This window comes from Ambystoma mexicanum, chromosome 3q (assembly GCF_040938575.1).
Source record: "Ambystoma mexicanum isolate Mex_15411 chromosome 3q, UKY_AmexF1_1, whole genome shotgun sequence".
Classification (NCBI taxonomy): domain Eukaryota; kingdom Metazoa; phylum Chordata; class Amphibia; order Caudata; family Ambystomatidae; genus Ambystoma; species Ambystoma mexicanum.
The window spans coordinates 992,398,274-992,421,922 of NC_090926.1; the positions used below are offsets into that span (position 1 = coordinate 992,398,274).

General features: G+C 39.9%; 1 protein-coding gene across 1 annotated transcript in view; it reads left to right on the top strand.

The window, feature by feature from the left end:
• FAAP100 (FA core complex associated protein 100) overlaps positions 1-23,649 on the top strand; it is a 673,738-nt gene that overhangs the window by 584,146 nt on the left and 65,943 nt on the right. The window contains exons 7-8 of the mRNA XM_069655145.1: positions 21,487-21,623; positions 23,391-23,507. Coding sequence (XP_069511246.1) covers positions 21,487-21,623; positions 23,391-23,507 — 254 coding nt within the window. The remainder of the gene's footprint in view (positions 1-21,486; positions 21,624-23,390; positions 23,508-23,649) is intronic.

The window sequence follows — 23,649 nt, forward strand, 5'->3', positions numbered from 1 at the left end:
GAACCAATGAAGAACTGATGGAAGAGGACCCCTACAATGACTGAACCGCCCGGTGAAGCCCTGCTGCAGGTCCGAATCGTCAGAATCTGCCGACAGAGACAATCCTCCAGGAAACTTCTTCCCTTGAGCTGGTGGGACCAACCAGTTCACCCAAACTGCAAGCCAGGACCCCTCCTCTGGTCGAATTCGCTGTACAGAGCTATAGTGGGCCAGATAGCCAGGAAGGTCGGACCCTGCTTGGGTTTTAAGGAGCGCACCTTTTATTTGTTGCTTTGCTCTGCTGCTGGTTTCTTCCCTGGGTAGTGCAGGACCCTCCAGTCTTCCTACTTCGTGTCAGTCCGACAGTCGCTTCAGGAACCGTGAGCCTGCAGGAACTACCAAGAACGTCTGCCTCAGCTACAGCTTCCTCTCTGTTTTAAGGTACTGTGCAAACCCGGTTTCGGGTTGCTCATTTCGTTCAGCCACGGGGAAAGTGTGTGAAATCTTTCTTCAATCCAAGGGCTCGTCCTTCTCTTCTCTTTGAACTAACTTTTCAACCACCCAACCTCGTCCGAAATCCGTGGCATGAACTTTACCGCGAACTACCCTGAAGCGTGTGATTTTGAGCAAAAGACTTTTGTCCTATTGACTTTGGGCCTAAGCCTTTTCTACCTGATTCTATCACTGTAGTTCCTCTTGCTCTATTGCCCTGAGTACTTACCTGTTGGTGTGGTTCAATTTCTATTAAGTTAAGCCCGCGGAGGAGTCAAGGGCGCCGTTAAACTACTGTTTTCTGCTGTTTATTTCACCTTAGGCCATAGTCCTACCACATTAAATTGGCCACTTTAAGTTACTATGGACCCTAACAAGCCTCGCACTCGCTTGCAAGAGAAACTTGGAGACATTAGCAAATGGCCCCAAAACCACTAATCTTACAGATCTGCATATAAATCTTCTGCAAGATCAATCCAATACAGTCGTGAAAGTAGCAACTTTGACTGCTTCATCGCATGCTACTGCGAAGGGGAAAAATGATAAGCCGTTTACAGCACTTCCTATGGACAGAACGCCTTCACTCTGTTCATAGGAAATCAAGGGCAATCCTCATTGAAGTCAACACCGAATCCTGAAAAGAAGAAATCTCCAATAATCAGGCCACTGATCCAAGTTCCACAGTCCGTTATACCCCCTTTACATCCGGAAGGTACACAACTTTCATCTAGTTGTGATAGTGCCGTGTCGACCCCTCCTAAGCCACATGATCCCTTTGACATGTTGGAACAAGAGAGAAAATGGACTTCGTTGCCCAGACCTATCATTCAATCTGCCTTTAAAGCACCACCCCTTGTCCCCCCAAAACGAGAGCTCACTTTCCCAGTAAAATCTCATTTACAATCTGAAAGTACTTATTCAAATGTGCACGTGGACTTTCCCTATACCCCATCTTTGCAACAAAGAGCACGAACAGCCAAACAACAATGGCAATCAATGTATTATTTCGCAGACTCCCCACAAGGAATCATAAATAAACAATTGGTAAGCCGCATAGCTCGCCTTTCTCTTGACATAACAGAAATAGATGGAATCATCGATTCACAGGAACGAAGAAAATAAATCTTTGGAGATATTCACACCAAGAAACCCGACGTAACAACTAACACATCTACGTCAATTGTAAATAAAGAAAGCTACTTGGTTCTAAAAACTTCCCCTAAACATGAACAACAATTAAAGTCCACACTGGTTGGCAACAAACAGCCTGAGTTAGAATCTTCTCTTCAACTTAAAAAAGATGAAACAACGATTAATAGTCCAGAGATCCCTGAAAGAATTCCAACTACGACGCTCGATCTCCAGAACACATTAGTAGCAGTCCTATCGCTAGCAATGGTACCATTTCTCAAGATCCAAGAAGCAATAGTAGATACCACAAAAGATCAAGCAACTCTATTAGCTATGATTCTGACAAAACAAACTAACTTAGATGGCTTCATAGGTACTATACAAGAACGCTTAAACTAGGAGGCAGAAGCCACTAGGACATGGCAAAGCCACCTCGCAGAAATTGCAAGAATTGATCATGTCGACAAACAAAATTTGACAGATACATTGACAACACTCACAAAGAAACTCATGGACGACAAAGCCAAAAAAGCATCTTCAACCAATTACCAAACCAGATCAGCTTACAATGCAACCTCAAACGGAGAAATCAGTACAAGCAGACATAACTAAAACTGACAAAACCACTCAATATGAAACTCAAGTATACCCCTTAAAGCCATTGGACGTATCATCATCATCAAGCCTTGCTAACGCTGAACCTCCATTATGCACTCCCTTTGATATCTTTGATTTTACCAAACGAGGACATCTGGGAAATCACTCGATGCCGAAGTAAAAAGATCTTAAAAAACATCAGACAGGCTCTCAAGCCTTCTTGAGAAAACTCCAGGTTGACCAAAAGCAACAGTCACAACCTATACTGTCAACAACAAAAGGAATGACAATAATAAAAAAGATTATCTTTCAAATCGACCGAATAAAGAATCTGTTGAATTAAGGTCGCAAATTAAAAAAGCACCGACTAAATCAGAACAAGGCCATGAAATTTCCTTCCACCTAGAGGACGAACCACTTGATGCATTACTGGCTGTGATTGACCAAGATACATCAACTCAACTGACAAAGGATCGCCTTGATAAACCTGCAGGACCTATCGCTCACCTAACTGCACAAAGCGACATGGTAACATAACCTCAAGACGAACTATTGATAGTGCTAGACGAATGTTATGAGACCCTGTCTGAATCCTCCCACTCAATTTCAATTAATACATCTACTAACATTTCTTTCGTCTCCTCAACTGTATCAAACGAAGAAATCTGGACCTCACTAGAAGCTGGTAATTGTTCCAAAACTGTTGAAACGGCTGTGGTCCAAGGCGAAACATCACTTCTTAGACCAAAATTTGTTGATTCACGGAAAGTATCAATATATTCAGAATATCACTGTCTGCTACTAGTCTAAATCCTGCTGAATCACTAATTATGAATAGACTAAACATTCTACGTCTATTCAATGCAATTCCGCAACTGGCTCAAATCAGCTTGAGAGATAATGATGTGATACATTTCCCTAATAAGAACCGGATGGAAACAGTTCACATTGACTTCTACAGCCAAGAAACGATGTAACAAGTTATGTCTACAAACAACCAGTTAGCAAGCTTGGGCTTTAGGACAGACGACAGAAAAAATCTTTGTAACAAGATCTATGGCTCTTAAAATAAATATATCCTCGCTGTACATGATTTTGACGAACAAAATAAACAGAAGAAATTTGACTCAAAGCAGAATATCAGGAGATTATCAAAGAACAACGATTTGCAGACCAGAGATAGCACAAACAAAAATATTCAATGAAACTTACACTTGGCATACAGGATGGAAGATCTACAGCGTGATATGAACTACAACTCCCAGTATAAAAGAAACCTGGCAACCAAAGGGGATCTCCAAAGCCCCCGAATCAGGACCTACTTATAACAACATCTGAGGCGTCCCCACCGAGTGAGATTAGGCTATGCTCTTGGAATACTGAAAAGGGGAAAAGCCCTCCTGTCGCGCTTCTCAAAATAGAATAATGACACTAATGATGATTTACAACAAAATTGTTTTAATTACAAGTCATTGGATTTAAGTATAGATGGAATAGACAAACCTGGATGTAAAAACAAAATCAAAAAAATCATTTTTTGTACTGGTGCTTGGGCAAAATCCAGTTAGTTTTCAAATTATGATGTCCTTAGTTGAATGCACTAAGTATTAAATATTGAGGTAAAGATCCTGGTACCAAAAAGTTTCTGGCATAAAGACTTCGAAAAGAAATGTGCTCATTGGCTGAAACTTGAAGTGTGATCGTCACTGAGTTCACTGATGCGATGTTGTAGTCCAGTTAAATTCCAAATTGTAATATCCTTAGTTGTATTCACTAGGTATTGGAATAAAAGTTCTGGTTTCAGCAGGATGATTTGTAAGAGTGATTGAGGCTCGGAAGGTTGTGGTTTTGGCAGAGCGAAGCTATATGGTTCCTCAATCCAATTAAATTTCCAAATTTTAATATCCTTAGTTATATCCACTAAGTGATGTAGTATGAGTCCTGGTTGAAGCAGTGTAGTTCCACTTGAAAGGTTGTGGTTTAACAGAATGGAAACAATATGGTTCCTCTTGGAGGATTGTGGTTTGAAAGAGCGAAAACAAAATGATTCCTCGACACGTGTTTCCCCGCCGCTGATGTGCGGCGGTTCTTCAGGAGGATTGTGGTATAGAACAATTGTGTTCAAATCTGAGAGGAGGAAGAAAAGAGAGGAAAAAGAAAGGAAACAAATAACGATCGGTGGGAAAGCAGTATGGTATCTTGTTTAAAATATCACATTGTATCTCAATACAATGTCACAAGTAAGGCAGGATGAGTACTTACTTATGTATAAGATCAATGGTGTTGGTATAAAGATTCTCACTCTGTGGTAGAATACGTTGTTTGGTCTGTAGCACATGGTCTTATCTGTTGATAAATGGATATATAAGAATACTTGTGTCATAAGATTAATGTGAAAATATGTGAGGTTATATGGTACAAGAACAGGTTAGACCCAAAAGGTACTGAGTTGAGAAAAGATTTAGGTGCACTTATATAGAAAAATAGTGTGGGTATGCATGGATCAGATGGAGAAGAGGGGAGGTAAAGAGAGTTGTGTGGAGGAAGTAATTTAAGTAGTGTAACATGGGTAGAGGTAAATCCAGTCTAGCTTAATTCTTAAGAGAGGTGAAGAAATAGATAAGCTGCTTATCACTGAGTGAACAATGCCCTGCCCGTTCGGATTCTGCTGCCGTACTGACAGCATACAGTCTTGGCGAATATGTGTATTCGGGGAAAGAAGCGAGCGCGGTGACGTCACGCGCACGCACGTTTTTGCGTGATGACGTCATCGTGCCCGCGCGACACCGCGCTATTATGGTGTGATTGAAATAACAGAGTGGCTTGCTCTCCAGGCACCCGTGTATTTGTGTAACATTGTGTTAATGAAAAGGTATGTTTCTCTTAAAAAAAAGTTTTATATATGCGGAAATGCAAGAATAAAGACTAGAGGATATGCTAAATGTAAAAATGTGAGTGATATGCACGGTAATTACTAAAACATATACGTGCCGTTAGGCAGACACATGTTCTGAGTATCAACCATCAAACTTGCTATGTCAAACCTGGTGTCGGCTGGACTAGCTAGGTGGTATGTGATGGCTCTGATAATATTCTATGTACTATATGGTCAGAAGAAGACAATAGCGGAAGTAAAGAAAAAAGTTGCAGTGGACAGGGTCATGATACAGTCACAGTGATGGCAAAGACACACATGCAAGTAAGGCCTAATGGTGCCTGAGCTAGCTAATTGGTGATATATGTGTTCACGGTAGATGGGTCAATCTTAGTGATAGAAGCATGGGAAGGCCATTTGTAAAAGAATGTAGCATGTAGTTTGTAGAAATCCAAATGGTAAGAGAGAGGGTGATAAGCAAAACAATCTCTCCAAGGCCAGGTAATTGTAAGAAAGATTGTAAGAATATCAAAACATGGGAGAGGTGAGATAACATGCAGAGTATGCTGAACCTTAGATTTACAGAAAATGGCATAGTTCCTGGTCGCTATTTAGACCTGTGTTGCAAGTGTCCATTAGACAGATCCAGCGAGCTTCTTGTTGTCTAAGTTTCAGTTCCATATTGCCGCCACGGGGGGCAGGTTTTAGTTTGACAATTCCAAAAAATTTCAATTGGTTGATCTGAGTCGGTAGATGCGTTTGTTGAAAATGGGTGGCTAGAGGAGATCTTAAGTCCTGGTTGACAATGCCCGAATATGTTCACTGACTCTGATTTTCAGTTTTCTGATGGTGCTCCCAATGTAAAGCTTGTTACATGGGCACTGGATGATGTATATTGTAAATTTGCTATTGCAGTTGATGAATTGTTGAATGGTGTAGATGGTGCCATTTGGTTTGATGACGGTGGTTCTAGCATTATCCGAGTACTTGCACATTGTGCATTGTCCATATTTGTAGTTGCCTTTGGTAGGTTTGTGTAGCCACATAGTTGGTGGATTTAGGTTGTTGGTGGCGACGTTGGCTTCAAAATGAGATGAACTTAGCTCATCCTTGAGAGTTTTCGCTTTCTTGAATGTGATTGTTGGTTTGGTATCCAAGAATGTCGTAAGATCAGGATCTGATCTAAGAATGTTCCAATATTTGGTAATTGCTTTTCGAATACGGATATTATTGACACTGTACTTTGTGATGAAGCTGATTTTCCTATCGATGTTGGTGATAGTTGTGTTAGTTTTGGTTTTGACTTGTAGCAGTGATTGCCTGGTCCTAAATAAAGATTTCTGATAGCTGTTCTTGACGAGTTTGGTAGGGTAGCCTCTCGTGATACATTTTTCTACTGTGATTTTGGCCTTTTCAGTAAAATAATCATCTTTTGTATATTTCCTTTTTACCCTTAGGATTTCGCCAAAGGGAATGTTTCGAATGATGTGCTGAGGGTGGCTGCTGGTTGCGTGAAGAATGCTGTTGACGGCTGTTGGTTTGGTGTAGAGCGTTGTACATATAGTATCATTTTCGATGTAGAAGGTGATGTCCAGAAAATTAATGGCTGTTTGACTGTATTCCGTGGTTAGTTTTAGGTTGTAGGTATTGTTATTGAGATAGTTGAAATAGTCCTGAAAGGCTGGTATTGTTCCGTTCCAAATTATGAAGATATCATCTATGTATCTGGCCCAAAAAATGATATTGTTGAGGTGAGTGAATGATGGATGTTGCCATGCGAATTCTAGTTCAAAGTGTCCCATGTACAATTTGCATATGAATGGGCATATTTCGCACTCATGGCAGTTCCTTGTATCTGGCGGTAAAAGGTTTGATTGAAGATAAAGATGTTGTTTTGTAATATGTATTGTAGCATTTCTAGAATCATATTATTGTGATCATTGAAGGAAATGGAGCGGGTGTTCAGGAAGTATTCAGTGGTTATGAGTCCTTTATCATGCAGAATACTGGTATAAAGTGATGTGACATCCATGGTTATCAGCCAATAGTCTTTGTTCCAGGGTATGTTGTCTGTGAGTTGGATGATATGGGTTGTGTCTCTGATATAAGATGCCAGTGAGTTGGCCAATGGTTGGAGTTTGTGTTCTATATACTCTGAGATATGTTCAGTGATGGATCCGATACCATTGATAATTGGCCTGCTGGAAGGTAGTCTTAAGAATTTTTTATGGCTTTTAGGTAGAAAGTAAATCGTTGGTGTTATTGGATGTGTTGTCATCATGTACTTATATTCTTCTTCCGTCAAAAGTTCAAGGTCTTTCCAATGACTGCTCATGGTTTTCCAAGTTTCACCCATTTTGGCGAACGGACTCTCTTGGATTATTTCATAACAGTTGCGGTCTTTGAGATGTGTGAGAGCCATTTTTATATAGTCATCTGTATTCAATAGCACTATATTTCCCCCTTTGTCTGATGATTTTACAGTAATATGATTATTTTTGAGGTCTTTGAGTGCTTTGGTTTGTGAGGCTGAAAGATTGTTACGTTGTGTTGGTTTTCCATGGCATTGCTGCATTCCATGGCAGATTATTGCTGCTTGGAGTAACCGTGGGATTTTCTGATAATCCCGAAAAGATGCGTTCGGCTTCTTCCTCTCTTTGTTCAAAGTTTTTAAGCATAATCACTTGGTATTCTGAAGAGTGTAGGATATTTTAAAAAAATAGATAAACAAAGATTTTTTGTATTGATCCTGTTAGAGCTGCCCACTGCTGACGATACTGGTAGTAAAGAAGAAAAAGGATCAGCCTAAGAAACAGTGATGGCTCTCTAGGTGGATAATATTGAATCGATTGACAGTTGAAAATGAATTCAAGATGCTGCAACTGAGGGATGCCACAGAGGCTGACCTGGGCTCGGAAGACTGAAAAGGGGAAAAGCCCTCCTGTCGCGCTTCTCAAAATAGAATAATGATACTAATGATGATTTACAACAAAAATGTTTTACAAACAGTAGATCTAATCAACATCACGGAAGAAGACGGTCAATAAACAGTTGACAAATTCATAGACGAACAAAACATTGCTCCAGGTTTAGCAGTACAGACAAAACTCAAAGAAAAATCTAAATTTGTACCGATCTTACCTTCGGAAAATGTCATTGATACCTTCTGTAAAGTAGTCCAAAATGAGCTCAGAGATATCTATATCAAAAACAAGGACAACTGCCATGGAAAACCAACACAACGTTACAATCTTTCAGCCTCACAAACCAAAGCACTCAAAGACCTCAAAAATAATCATATTACTGTAAAATCATCAGACAAAGGGGGAAATATAGTGCTATTGAATACAGATGACTATATAAAAATGGCTCTCACACATCTCAAAGACCGCAACTGTTATGAAATAATCCAAGAGAGTCTGTTCGCCAAAATGGGTGAAACTTGGAAAACCATGAGCAGTCATTGGAAAGACCTTGAACTTCTGACAGAAGAAGAATATAAGTACATGATGATAACACATCCAATAACACCAACGATTTACTTTCTACCTAAAATCCATAAAAAATTCTCAAGACTACCTTCCAGCAGGCCAATTATCAATGGTATCGGATACATCACTGAACATATCTCAGAGTATATAGATCACCAACTCCAACCATTGGCCAACTCACTGGCATCTTATATCAGAGACACAACCCATATCATCCAACTCACAGACAACATACCCTGGAACAAAGACTATTGGCTGATAACCATGGATGTCACATCACTTTATACCAGTATTCTGCATGATAAAGGAGTCATAACCACTGAAAACCCGCTCCATTTCCTTCAATGATCACAATAACATGATTCTAGAAATGCTACCATACACATTACACAACAACATCTTTATCTTCAATCAAACCTTTTACCCCCAGATACAAGGAACTGCCATGGGTGCGAAATATGCCCATTCATATGCAAATCTGTACATGGGACATTTTGAACTAGAATTCGCATGGGAACATCCATCATTCACTCACCTTAACAATATCATTTTTTGGTCCATATACATAGATGATATCTTCATAATTTGGAACGGAACAATACCAGCCTTTCAGGACTATTTCAACTATCTCAATAACAATACCTACAACCTAAAACTAACCACGGAATACAGTCAAACAGCCATTAATTTTCTGGACATCACCTTCTACATCGAAAATGATACTATATGTACAACGCTCTACACCAAACCAACAGCCGTCAACAGCATTCTTCACGCAACAAGCAGCCACCCTCAGCACATCATTCGAAACATTCCCATTGGCGAAATCCTAAGGGTAAAATGGAACTGTACAAAAGATGATGATTTTACTGAAAAGGCCAAAATCACAGTAGAAAAATGTATCACGAGAGGCTACCCTACCAAACACGTCAAGAACAGCTATCAGAAATCTTTATCTAGGACCAGGCAATCACTGCTACACGTCAAAACCAAAACTAACACAACTATCACCAACATCGATAGGAAAATGAGCTTCATCACAAACTACAGTGTCAATAATATCCGTATTCGAAAAGCAATTACCAAATATTGGAACATTCTTAGATCAGATCCTGATCTTACGACATTCTTGGATACCAATCCAACAATCACATTCAAGAAAGCGAAAACTCTCAAGGATGAGCTAAGTCCATCTCATTTTGAAGCCAACTTCGCCACCAACAACCTAAATCCACCAACTATGTGGCTACACAAACCTACCAAAGGCAACTACAAATGTGGACAATGCACAATGCGCAAGTACTCGGATAATGCTAGAACCACCATCATCGAACCACCATCATCAAACCAAATGGCACCATCTACACCATTCAACAATTCATCAACTGCAATAGCAAATTTACAATATACATCATCCAGTGCCCATGTAACAAGCTTTACATTGGGAGCACCATCAGAAAACTGAAAATCAGAGTCCGTGAACATATTCGGGCAATTGTCAACCAGGACTTAAGATCTCCGCTAGCCACCCATTTTCAACAAACGCATCTACCGACTCGGGCAATATGGAACTGAAACTTAGACAACAAGAAGCTCGCTGGATCTGTCTAATGGACACTTGCAACAGAGGTCTAAATAGCGATCAGGAACTATGCCATTTTATGTAAATCTAAGGTTCAGCATACTCTGCATGTTATCTCACCTCTCTCATGTTTTGATATTCTTACAATCTTTCTTACAATTACCTGGCCTTGGAGAGATTGTTTTGCTTATCACCCTCTCTTACCATTTGGATTTCTACAAACTACATGCTACATTCTTTTACAAATGGCCTTCCCATGCTTCTATCACTAAGATTGACCCATCTACCGTGAACACATATATCACCAATTAGCTAGCTCAGAAACAATTAGGCCTTACTTGCAGGTGTGTCTTTCCCATCACTATGACTGTATCATGACCCTGTCCACTGCAACTTTTTTCATTACTTCCACTATTGTCTTCTTCTGACCATATAGTACATAGAATATTATCAGAGGCATCACATACCACCAAGCTAGTCCAGCCGACACCAGGTCTGACATGGCAAGTTTAATGATTGATACTCAGAACATGTGTCTGCCTAACGGCACGTATATGTTTTAGTAATTACCATGCATATCACTCACATTTTTACATTTAGCATATCCTCTAGTCTTTATTCTTGCATTTCCACATATATAAAAAAAATTTTTAAGAGAAACATACCTTTTCATTAACACAATGTTATACAAATACACGGGTGCCTGGAGAGCAAGCCACGCCGTTATTTCAATCACACCGTAATAGCGCGGTGTTGCGCGGGCGCGATGACGTCATCACGCAAAAATGTGCGTGCGTGTGACGTCTCTGCGCTCGCGTCGGCCCGCGAATACACATATATTCGCCAAGACTGTATGCTGTCAGTAAGGCAGCAGAATCCGAACGGGCAGGACATTGTTCACTCAGTGGTAAGCAGCTTATCTATTTCTTCACCTCTCTTAAGAATTAAGCTAGACTGGATTTACCTCTAACCATGTTACACTATTTAAATTACTTCCTCCACACAACTCTCTTTACCTCCCCTCTTCTCCATCTGATCCATGCATACCCACACTATTTTTCTATATAAGTGCACCTAAATCTTTTCTCAACCTTTTGGGTCTAACCTGTACTTGTACCATATAACCTCACATATTTTCACATTAATCTTATGACACAAGTATTCTTATATATCCATTCATCAACAGATAAGACCCTGTGCTACAGACCAAACAATGTATTCTACCACAGAGTGAGAATCTTTATACCAACACCATTGATCTTATACATAAGTAAGTACTCATCCTGCCTTACTTGTGACATCGTATTGAGATACAGTATGATATTTTAAACAAGATACCATACTGCTTTCCCACCGATCGTTATTTGTTTCCTTTCTTTTTCCTCTTTTCTTCCTCCTTTCTCTCAGATTCGAACACAATTGTTCTATACCACAATCCTCCTGAAGAACCGCCGCACATCAGCTGCGGGGAAACGCGTGTCGAGGCATCATATTGTTTTCGCTCTTTCAAACCACAATCCTCCAAGAGGAACCATATTGTTTCCATTCTGTTAAACCACAACCTTTCAAGTGGAACTACACTGCTTCAACCAGGACTCATACTACATCACTTAGTGGGTATAACTAAGGATATTAAAATTTGGAAATTTAATTGGATTGAGGAACCATATAGCTTCGCTCTGCCAAAACCACAACCTTCCGAGCTTCAATCACTCTTACAAATCATCCTGCTGAAACCAGAACTTTTATTCCAATACCTAGTGAATACAACTAAGGATATTACAATTTGGAATTTAACTGGACTACAACATCGCATCAGTGAACTCAGTGACGATAACTGAGCACACTTCAAGTTTCAGCCAATGAGCACAGTTCTTTTCGAAGTCTTTACGCCAGAAACTTTTTGGTACCAGGATCTTTACCTCAATATTTCATACTTAGTGCATTCAACTAAGGACATCATAATTTGAAAACTAACTGGATTTTGCCCAAGCACCAGTACAAAAAAATATTTTTTTGATTTTGTTTTTTCTAATCCAGGTTTGTCTATTCCATCTATACTTAAATCCAATGACTTGTAATTAAAAAATGTTTGTTGTAAATCATCATTAGTGTCATTATTCTATTTTGAGAAGCACGACAGGAGGCATCCCTCAGTTGCAGCATCTTGAATTCATTTTCAACTGTCAATCGGAATATTATCCACCTAGAGCGCCATCACTGTTTCTTAGGCTGATCCTTTTTCTTCTTTACTATGCTCTTGGAATACTAGAGGCTTTAAACATCTTTTCAATGAAGGTTCTATAAATCAAAATGAAATGGCCATAATATGTCTCCAGGAAACTTGGCTTTCTAAGGAAGTAATCTGCGAGGGATTTTCTACACACATGAATCCCGCGATCACTTCTCAACAAGGTAGACAGTCATCTGGAATGATGATCCTGATCAAATTAGATCCAAATTGGTCAGTTATAGCAAAGAAAAACATTCACCCCTGGGCTCAATATATTATTATTTGTATGCGGACCTTAACAAAGGAGTCTAGTTGGAATCCTGATGCAAGCTATTTAACAGTTTTCAATATTTATTGGAACCCAACAGCAATGAACGATAATAAGTTCCTCGATTCAATATGTGATGAATTTGATTCAATTGCTAGTACTTATAATCAGGCAGAGTTCATTATTGCTGGAGACCTTAATATCTATTTATACAGTACAGAAGGTATAAGATTAGACTTGTCTCCAAGAGCAGAAAAAACAGACTAAAGAGATGCCATTCGAAACCTAACTTTGACGGAACAACCACCAAACGAACAAGGTCTACTGCCTCCAACTTGGACACGAGAAAATTCTAGTTCAATCATTGATTATATTTACATCTCAGAAGGGCTACGAAAACTATTAACAGCAACTGCAAACTGTCCACAATCAAATAGTGATCATCACCAAATACTAATAACATGGGATACATCGCGAATACAGGTTCCACAATTAATCCTCCCAGATTTTTAATTACATAACGGTCTGAACAAACTCTGCATAAATCAACACCAAATGGCTGATCTTCTCTCAAAATTCGAGGCCTCACCTCTGCCAGACTACCCAAAACTTAACTATGAGAGGATCCTGCAGACCTACCAGTGACAAACCACGGTAATCCCCACAAAAAACACAAGCATCACTTTAACAGTGAGATCAAGCTGATGAAAAAAAAACTCTACAAAAGAATACGACTACTTAAAAAGCAGAAAACCACAATCTCTGCAGTGGAAATAAAAAAAGAAAAACAGAAATATTCAAATTCAATAAAATCAATCAAATCAATCAAATCTATAATCCAGCAAGCTGATGCAGACGCAATTTTAGCGGCCTTAAAACAGAAAAATACAAGACAATTGTGGTCGCTCTTAAACAAAAACTCCAAAGCATCGATCATGATTCAAGAAGTAGAAGCGGAAGCATGGACCAAACACTTCACTAATTTGTATAAAACAAAATCAGATACTCTCCCAATACAAGAAGCAAATAAAAAACTCCCCTGGGACTTAAACTGGAAAAGAGAAGATCTTATAAAAACCATCATCTCTTTGAATCCATCACGAGCGCCGGGTCCAGATGGTCTTTCTAATGCCAATCTAAAATCAGCACATGAAGAATGGGCCACCTTCTTTGATCACCTCCTTATTCTCATTGGGAAAACACAACAAATCCCGCGTAGCAATCTTGATCCCAATCTACAAAACTGGTGACAGGAAAAATCCAGAGAACTATAGACCCATAGCCCTATTAGACCCGCTGGGAAAGCTGTTTGTGGGATTTTTATTAAAAAAACTCAACACATGGGCAAAGACAAATGGCAATCAAGAAAAAAGACAAACTGGATTTGTTAATAAAATAGGAACAAACGTTAATCTACTGCTCTTGAGTATGATCAAACATGTCGCAACTATAAAGAAACGGGTATATGATGTTTTTATAGACTTAAAAATGGCATTCGACTCTGTTAATAGACAAAAACTATGGAAGAAATTAACATCATGGGGCTGCCCTCTATCCATTCTTAACCCAATCAAACAACTATATTCTAATACCTCTATTCAAGTTACATTAACCAAAGACGGTGTATTAACTAAACCAATTACTACTTGGAATGGCCTGAAGCAAGGGAGCCAGCCCCCTGGCTGCCTGTCTATATAACTTGTATACATTTGATTTTGTAGAAACGATTCAAGTCTCATTTTCAAATCCTCCAAAGATAAACAACAAATCAATACAAACTCTAACATATGCTGACGATATCATTGTCATGGACAAAACTGTGCCAGGCTTACAAAAGACCCTTGACAAAGTGGAAAACGTTATGAAAGAGAATGAGTTGCAAATCAACACCAACAAAACCAAGTTAATGAAACTATCAATTAAAAAAAGTAAGAACCGACAAAACCCGAAATTACACCTCGAAGGTAAAGAGATCGAAGCGATAAATGCAATAAAATATCTAGGTGCTATGGTAAATCCCTCTCCAGTTGAACAAGAATGGAAAGATCACATCGAGAGAAAAGCAAGATCTCTAGCCAGTCAAGGTCGCTTTTTTCATTGTAAATTCGGGACATACTCAATAAAATCAACAATTGCACTTTACAAATAAAAGCTGGTTCCTATTTTTGCCTATGCCTATCGAAACACTGATTAGCCAACAGTGGCACCTTTATGAGGCCATTTTTTGGAGGACAACTTTGGCTCTACCTAAAACTTTTCCAATGCCGAGAATCCGTTTTGAATTGGCCCTCCAATCTCTACAATCCATAATTGCTTGGAAACAAATTGATCTTTTTAGAAAAATAATTGGTCAAGACCCAATTCCATCATTGGAAATACTTAAAGAAAGAAAGAATGCTTTACATGTGATAGCTCTTCAATATTGGACCAACGAGATAAAGAGAAGACTGAAAGAAGAAGAAATTACGGAAGATATGCTGTTAAATAGACCACAATATGCGAAACGCAAAATTCAGAGAGACAATTGGATTAAAACAATTGCTGAACAAATGAAATACAAAGTTTCCTGAAATGCGCAATAGAAACAAGGGCCCTTCACGAACTTCCAGCATATTTAGGGTGTGCAGTCATAAAATCGAAAAACAAATTTCAAAAGTCAAAAAAATCGAAAACATAATGCCGAAGAAAAAAAAGTTGAATTATTTATTTTTTTATTTATATTTATTTTTGGCTCTCGCGTGTAGAAAAAAAAGGTAAAAACAAAAAAAAGGGTGGGTTGGGGGAACGCCCCATTTCGAATAAAAAACATAATAAAAAAGAAATGTGACTTTTTTGACATTTTTCGATTTTTTGCCATTTTGTTCCCACTTCATTTTGTGTGCTTAACTTGTCTGGAATTTAAGGGAAGTGGTGTGGTGTATTAAGAGTGTGATTTTTAAACTGCTTATAATGGGTTAATGTTATACAACTGAAGAGTGAAATAAATGTATATTCTTTTACTTGAAAACCTTGAGTCAGTGTTTGCCTGAATCATAGTAATTGCTGTCCTTTGTGTAACTATTTGATACTGCTCACTTACACTTGAGATAAGTCTGGCTGCTCAGCCATCGCTACCACTTTAACTGTGTAGTACAGGCTTGTACCAAAGGTGAATTTGTACTGTCACTTGTAGTCTTAATTGTGTGTGGTGTTCCCAAAGGGTACTGCATATAATTCTGCTTAACAGTTTTAAGTGCACAAATCCTTTGAACCCATGATTTATTTTTATCAAGTACACCCTATGAAATTGGCCTTCCTAGCTGTGCTGACCTCAGCATGCAGAGCCAGTGAACTGCAGGTATTTGTTCTGATGCTACTTCTCTCCGCATAGAGAAAATAGTTCTCTGCACGCATTCTAAATTCTTGCCTAAAGTGATCTTGGAGTTGCTTGTAAATCATAACATCAATCTTCCAGTCGTCTTTCCTAATTCATACTAAAGATGAGGCCTAGAATAATGAAAAGGATAAAGGCCTTCCTGACAAAACCAAGAGAGATGTGATCACTAACGTTGGTGCTCATGGGGGATTTCTGCCTCCTGCTATATGTCACATTTGAAAGGAAGCCAAACTTCATAATACAAATCTACAAACTATTTCACTTCACAATTTGTAGGAAACCCAAAGGAAGAAGCTGTGAGTTCAAACAGTGTAACATTTAGAGTGCCTTAATTATCTGAAGAATACAATAATCCACAGAAAGTGTATCAGAAATGTATTTCCATCAATGCCCACCTTAAATATGTATTGTGGGGTAGACCGACCTTCTTGTCAAAACACATCTCCGCGTGTGTGAATTCCTAAGCCCAAAACATCAAGCACAAGATATTTATATATCTGAAGTATAGCTTTAAGCAGAGAAAAATGTAATTGTTTTAAGTGACTGTCTTTATTTGAGTAATACACAGTTTATGAGAATATGGAAGGCCTGTTATTGGACGATTAAACGGATCCAAGTTGTATAGATTTGATTTTAACATAGAGTTGCTGAAATCAAAGATCAGGATCGAAATTGTAAGTTCTAATGATCACTGAATGGCCTGCTGGTTAACTCAATACCTCTGGTCCAATTGGAACATGTTACAACATTATTATGTGTCATGGTAAAGCCAGATGGCTTTTTAAGGCCACCCTGAAATGCTCCTCTAATGCCTGCAAGACAAGCTTTCAAAGAGGTAAGCTATGTCAATTGTCTTCAGGTATGCACTTGTGGCATCAGGTCTTTCTTTCAAAGAGCTGTCACATGCTTTACTTCACATAAACTCATGGGCTGAATCCATTAGCTCGGAGAGACCAGCAGATGAGGTGAAGACTTTAGGTGCACCACAACCCAACATCTCTCTTGGTTTAGTTAAGGTTAAACGTCATTGGAAATATGCACAAATAGAACATTTCACTTGGAACACCGGTAACATGAAGAAGGAATATGTAGATGACGTGTCGTCCCTGCCCTCTTCCTGCAACTGGGATATGTGTGATCACTGTGCATTATTTACTGCTCATACGAAAATGTAAAATTTCTTTTTACCGCACTTCGTAACTTGACCCTCCCCCCACATATATGCAGCGAAATGGGGCGGTCGAATTTTGACATTTTGGTTTGCACAATACATGACATAAACAAATATCTCACTTACAAGGCTTAATTTCGTTTTTGCACATTGTATCTCCATGCGAGCCCTGATTGATGTGACATTTGATATGTTGTAGATAGAAGTAGGATCTATCAGAATCTTGAAATGGAATTATATGTAGACATTTTGGAAAGTGCTTAAATGACAAAAAAATGTAGAATCAGCATACATTATAACTATTTCATCATATAACATACCAAAATGTTTGGCTTGAAGTGCAGAAATAAAGTAAACATATAGGTGTTATCAAAGTAGCATAGATGAGTCCGAAATTAGAGCATAAAAACCAAATTAGCTTCTCTACAGAAAATGGTAAGCTCCCTTCCACTTTATTTGTCATGCAAAAAAGAAACCACTCCCCTTGGATAAACCAGGGTTTGGATTAGCAGGAAATATAATGGAATGATCATAGGACAGAACAGTGGATTATGGAAGATGGGTTTGGGTGATGAAGATTAGAAGGACGAACTAGAGATTGGAGAGAAAAAGGACCGATTCTACCCAGAAGGGAAAGATTGGTCCATTGAGAGAGGGAAGCCAGAAGGATGTCCAGTCTGCGCAGGAGACTTGATTTACCAACTACACCTGAATTCAGGGTTTTCTGACATAATGATGCCTGCCTGACTGGCCCTTTCCTGGTTCTCCCAAAAGAAGTTGCATCTTAAAAGGTCAATCAAAAGGAAATCCCTACCAATTCCCCAAAATAGTCAAATTTGATTAGGGTAAAGTCTGGAAAGGGAAACGTACTGGGAATGCAAAGTTGGTGCAATTCGAAATTATGGACACAGGGCCTCATTATATAGTTGCCTGTCCGGAAACAGTGGTGCCGGTAAGCCTACCACCACTGTTGTTTCCAGACAGGCAAACTACAAGACTGCCTGCGGGAGCCGCTGTGCTCAACAGGACTGACCCTGCCGGGCGCTGCGGCCATGGTAGGCAGAATTGCCACGCGAGCACCAGCACTATTAACGGTGCCGGTGCTCCCGTGCCCCCATTCCCATAGAGTCAGATAGGACTCTATGGGTATGAAGATTAACAAAATTGCTGGCGCCTGACTTCCCAGCCGCTGGACTTGGAATAGCCCAGTGGCACTAGGAAGTCAGGTGTTGGTAATTCATTCTGAGTCCGGCGGCAACCCGCCAGTAGCACCGGCAGGGTTACCGCTGGACTAAAAAATAAGGCCCACAGTTGCTAATATCCGAATGGTCTGGTTTCCATTTATATATCAAATGCAAAGTGAAATGTGTGCTTTTTAGGCCCATTCCACTTTGCCATTAAAAAAATTAACTGCAAATTTGAAAGCATTTTGGCTGACACTTTATATTGGGATTGTCTTTGTAAAGTTAAATATTGTTTCCAAATATAGGTAGTTGTTTGAACTGGCGCAGAATCACAGTAGGTCATAGTGCCATGCAAGAACTGTCACCTGGGATGATATGCAGTTAATACTGCCAGTGGAGACCAGAGTACAGACTAGATATTTAAGCAACAAAATGTATGCTGAAAGAATTCATTGTTAATTAATGATTGTGGAAAGTGCAAATTGTTTGCATTCCCTTGCCCGTAAATGCATAGGCAAAGTTAGTTGTAATGTGGGAGAGAAGGGGAAGATAATTTTCAACTATCTGTTACTGGAGAATAGTATATATCCAGCCTAAGAATATAAAGAGACTGAAAGACTTACATGCAGGCCGTATCAAAAGTGTCCATATTTATGGAGAGAAAATGTATGTGCAAGGAAAACTATACATACACCCACACGTGCAAATAAATGAAAGAACAAATCCTGGTTTAATGAAAGTCGCATATACATGTTTATAGAAAACTGCACCGACACATGCAGGAAACATAGTACAGTATTTATTGATGCAAACTTACATGGGCTAATGCAAATAAGTTACGTTTTGTATGAAAATGGCTTAACACATAGTCCAATGTTAATCGGTCTTTGCCTATATGTCAAGTGGACTCTACATAGATAATACATTCACTACCTCCCACCAGTACAAGGTAGTTGGTGCATAGATATATTCAAATGTAAGTTCCTCCAATTCCTCTCCATTCCTCCAGCACCATACCTTCAAATGCTTTAACACTATGAAATGTGCAATTACAATGCTAGTCATGTTTGTAGAGAAACCCATTCTAAATAGAATGTTAGTATGTTTAGTGTTTATTAAAATGTAGCATATTTATATGGAGATTGTTGTGATTTAAAGTGGATGATTTTGTGGAGTTATAATAATTAGATTTATAAAGGCAAATAAAATTTAATTTTGGGTTAAATAATCGAATAATCGTTTATATATATTTACACACACTATATTGTGGTGGGCTCCAAGGTCAAGCTAGAGACCTAGTTATCTTAAAATAACTATTCTTTTAAATAAAGTTTGATTTTTGCATACCTCGCTGTCTGTTCTTTGCATCAATTGTGGGGTGAGATTGTATAAATGTGGACATTTTATCAGAGTGTCACGTCTGAGTGAACCACCTGCCACAAAATTATACAAAATACACAGTAATGCAAGGCGCTTAAGCTTTATCTAGAGCCTACAAATTATATCCTGTCTTCTGGTCGCATGTTTGCGATCTATGATGGTCTCTCTTCAGGCACATAAATCAGCTAAGACTCTACAGTTGTGTTCACTGTGCACTCCTCTTCATGACAACTCCTTCAATTGGTCTTTCGTGTTATTTTTATAAACAAAACAATTATTGAATAAACTTAAGGTGCAGGGGTGATAGCAATCAACCCTGGCATATGGGTTGGAAAATATATGAAGACAGATAAAGTTCCATATGAAGGAATTCCCGTCCCCTGCATACTTTCACAGGCTCCAAAAATAGAGCCAAACAGTTTAGGTTGAGCTTTGTTAACACCGGCTGTGTTTTGTAAGTAAAGTTCTACACAATCTTCAATAATAAACGAGATGTTTTTCATTTCAATGATCACTGGAAGTCTTTGATTTCTTCATAAGTAGTTTCAAAAAGGCCCAACGCGTTTCGAGATAACATCTCTTCTTCAGGGGCAAAATTCTCTATTATATTCACATCTATGGAAAAATTCCAAAAATGTATAGTTAATGTACTTAAACAAAGTAGATGCAAACATTCATTACTGTTCAAAATGAATTTCATTCATAATTTGTACAATTTACATAACATATGTTTCAAGGAAAGAACTTCCACATGGTATATGTATTTTATTCCCTTTAGAATGCTCACGTTTGTAGAAAAGTGGGGGGTTTGATGACATATGCCGGCCGATATATGACCTCTATATTGAGAATCCTCAAGGGGTATTGCCATCTCTGTAAGCATTGGATAACATGCTGTGATGCTATCTTGGGAAGTACTGTTTTAAAAGGATGGCTAGATACATTAATTCTTAAAGCCACTAGGTTAGTGTAATGATAAAAAAGGGGTGTCATCTCTAGTCCAGTGTTACATAATAAAGGACCTTCAGTAACAAGGACCTCTAAAATGGAACAGTGGTGGATTCGTAGGAAAGAGAAAAGTAGGTATCAAAATTGGTGGGTTTCCGGACTCCAAGAGTGTTGGTCAGGTCTGCTGAAGTAACTGTCCTGAATTCAGTCCATCTTCATATGTTGGTGGCTGGTATGGAATTAGCATAGGCATGGGCAGTCAGTGGGGGGGGGGTAAATAACGAAACAACACCCATATGCTGTGTGCACTCCTCACGTGTAATTATCTCCCTTCCAGCTGCACTCCAATGCAATAGTTTAGGCTTATAGGCGGAAGCCAGAATTAAACGTGTGCCCCCTTGGTACCCTTGAAGTTGGAGATCTGCATGCATGCACACTGCTGCAGTTTTCCCATTTAGCCTTTTACATTTCACTCCCTTTGACAGCCGAACGCACACATTTTACGTGCCTGAAGGAACCAGTTCTGTTTTTAAACTTTCTGCTATATGGCGTTATGAACCTCTAGGTCCACAGGCGCAAACGCCGTCTGCTTCCCTCACCCCCACCGGAGGCTGGCTCTCACGAAGGCCTCCTCTAAGTGGATGCAGTTCAATGTGACGGTGCGGAGTTTGGATTCTGCTTGGCAGCCATGCTCTTTAGAGGCTTGGGTTGATGAATGGCGCTAGAGGTGTTCGCAGCTTCGCTAATGCCGCTTCTGTTTGCTTTCTGCTCTCCCATAGGAAGCCCCCTGTGCTGCGCCGTCCTCCAGTGGCTCCTGTCTGACAACGCCTGGATCGATACTGTGAAGGCCCAGAAGCTGTCGGCGATGCACGGCGTCGCTCCAGATGGAAGGGACGTCCGGCTGCTTGTCAGCGAGGCAAGGATTGATCAGCTTCGCTGGGACCTTGCGCCCTCCCCGCAGCTCCTACTGTTGCTGCTGAAGCCTCCAGAAGGGACCTAAAAATACCCACCAGATCTGGTGTCTAGACATTGCCGATTAAGGGGTTTGGTTTTAGCGTTTTCTCTTGGTAGTGGTTCCCTGCATGAAAGAATGTTCTGTAGCCATTGTGGGGGACAGATATAGGGTAAGGGACCCCGCTTATATATTCCATGATGTTGTAAGTGACAGGTGTGTCACAGCTTATTGACATCCTAGACTCGCATGTTCCCTCGCCTTTGGATATGCTGGCCAGGGCTGATGGGAATTTGCGCCAAAACATCAAGGCAGCCTAAAGTTGCACACACCTCCCTGCCCTAGGCGAATTCACCAAAACCTCTGCTTTGTTGAGAATGGGATCTTTAATTGCTTTGTGGCCATTTTGCCCTAACCCCTTACATGGTTGAAGGACTTTAGGTGGCTCCCTTACTGTAGTACTGGACATACTTGCGTCAGCATTCCATGTCAATAACACTGATTCCCTCGTAAGTCTCCTGGAACAATGCAGGCACTTACCATATCCCGAGTATGTGCATTTTTTGGCCCGTAAGCAAAACATCCCTGAACCTCTCCTGCAATTGCCTTGTGCCCTGATCCTCCTTATCTTAAATCATACCAGGGGCCCTCCCTCTATAGAAATAGAGGTGTCCTATGTCCCTGCAACTCCCATTGCCTTCCATTCCAAGACATACCCTTTTGAAACCAAACAAAATACAGGCCTGCTGCACTTACACCCTACCAATGCTTTACCCATGTTCCACGTGTACCCAACACCCAAACTATAGCTTCACTTAACCTTTTTCGAGAGGAAGTCATACAGACCCATGAACGTGGGAGTAGTTTAATTTTTTTTAGCAGTCAAAACACTTCTGTACCTAATGTTTTGGCAGTATCAGAATAAACGGCTTCAAGAAAGCCTTTGACTGTTTACCTGCGTGTGCCGGCACCACATCACACCCCCTCTTTGGAAGGACTGTTCCCATATACGACATACTGAAGCATAGCGCCCTCCGCCGCTTTCATTGCAAGTGAGGTTCAGGCGCAGTAACAGGATAACAAGGGACCTGGGAGAAGGGATCCTTCTGACCTCTGTTTTTCGATTGTGAAACAAAACGTCAAGGAGGGCCGTGTAATCGGAGAAGTTGCCTATAGCAAGTCCAATGAAACTTCTGATGATCCGTAAGAGAAAGTCCTACTTTAAACACAAGTGGGGGTCATTTAGTGGGGGACATCTGGAAGTATTTGGATGAGGGCATCACGTTTGTGGTAGCATATATCGGTTGCTGCCACATTATCTAATGCGCATGATTCTGTGGTACAAATATCCAGCCCTGTACAAAGGACACCGCTTAAATGTCACGAACCCGCCAAATCAAATAAACACGAAGAAAATCAAGACAGATGATAGCACAGTTCTGAACTGCAAGGGGTGTTCAATTACTAAGCGAGCTCCACCCTCAATGCATGTAATCATGAAGACTTTCCAGTTAATTGACGACCAGCTGATGACGCTTAAGTGTGAATGTTAATCTCCCCCAAGTGAATATGGTGGTGCAGCCTAGTCTAACGCTTTAAACAGTGGATTACGTCTGTAGGACTAGAAATGCTATTTTTTCTGGATTTGGAACGCTAGCTTTGATGAGTTAATCTTCTGTTAGCCGGGTTTGCTTTTCCAGATTGTACCATAACGTTTTCACTTTTGCCTAGGTGACCATGAATGACCTCTGCCCAGAAGGGCCAATCCCAGTTGTAGAAATTAAGATGGAAAGCTCATCATTGGCTGTCGTTTCCAGCATGCATCAAGCTGTACTCCGGCGTGCTCAGGTACATTAACTCTAATGATTATTGCATATTTGCAAAGCTCTATAGATGCACACAAAATTGTAAATATAACTGCCAGAAATGTTGCAATATACACATCAAAAAGTAGGACACATGCCCTGAGGGAGCCTGGATACGGTGGCAG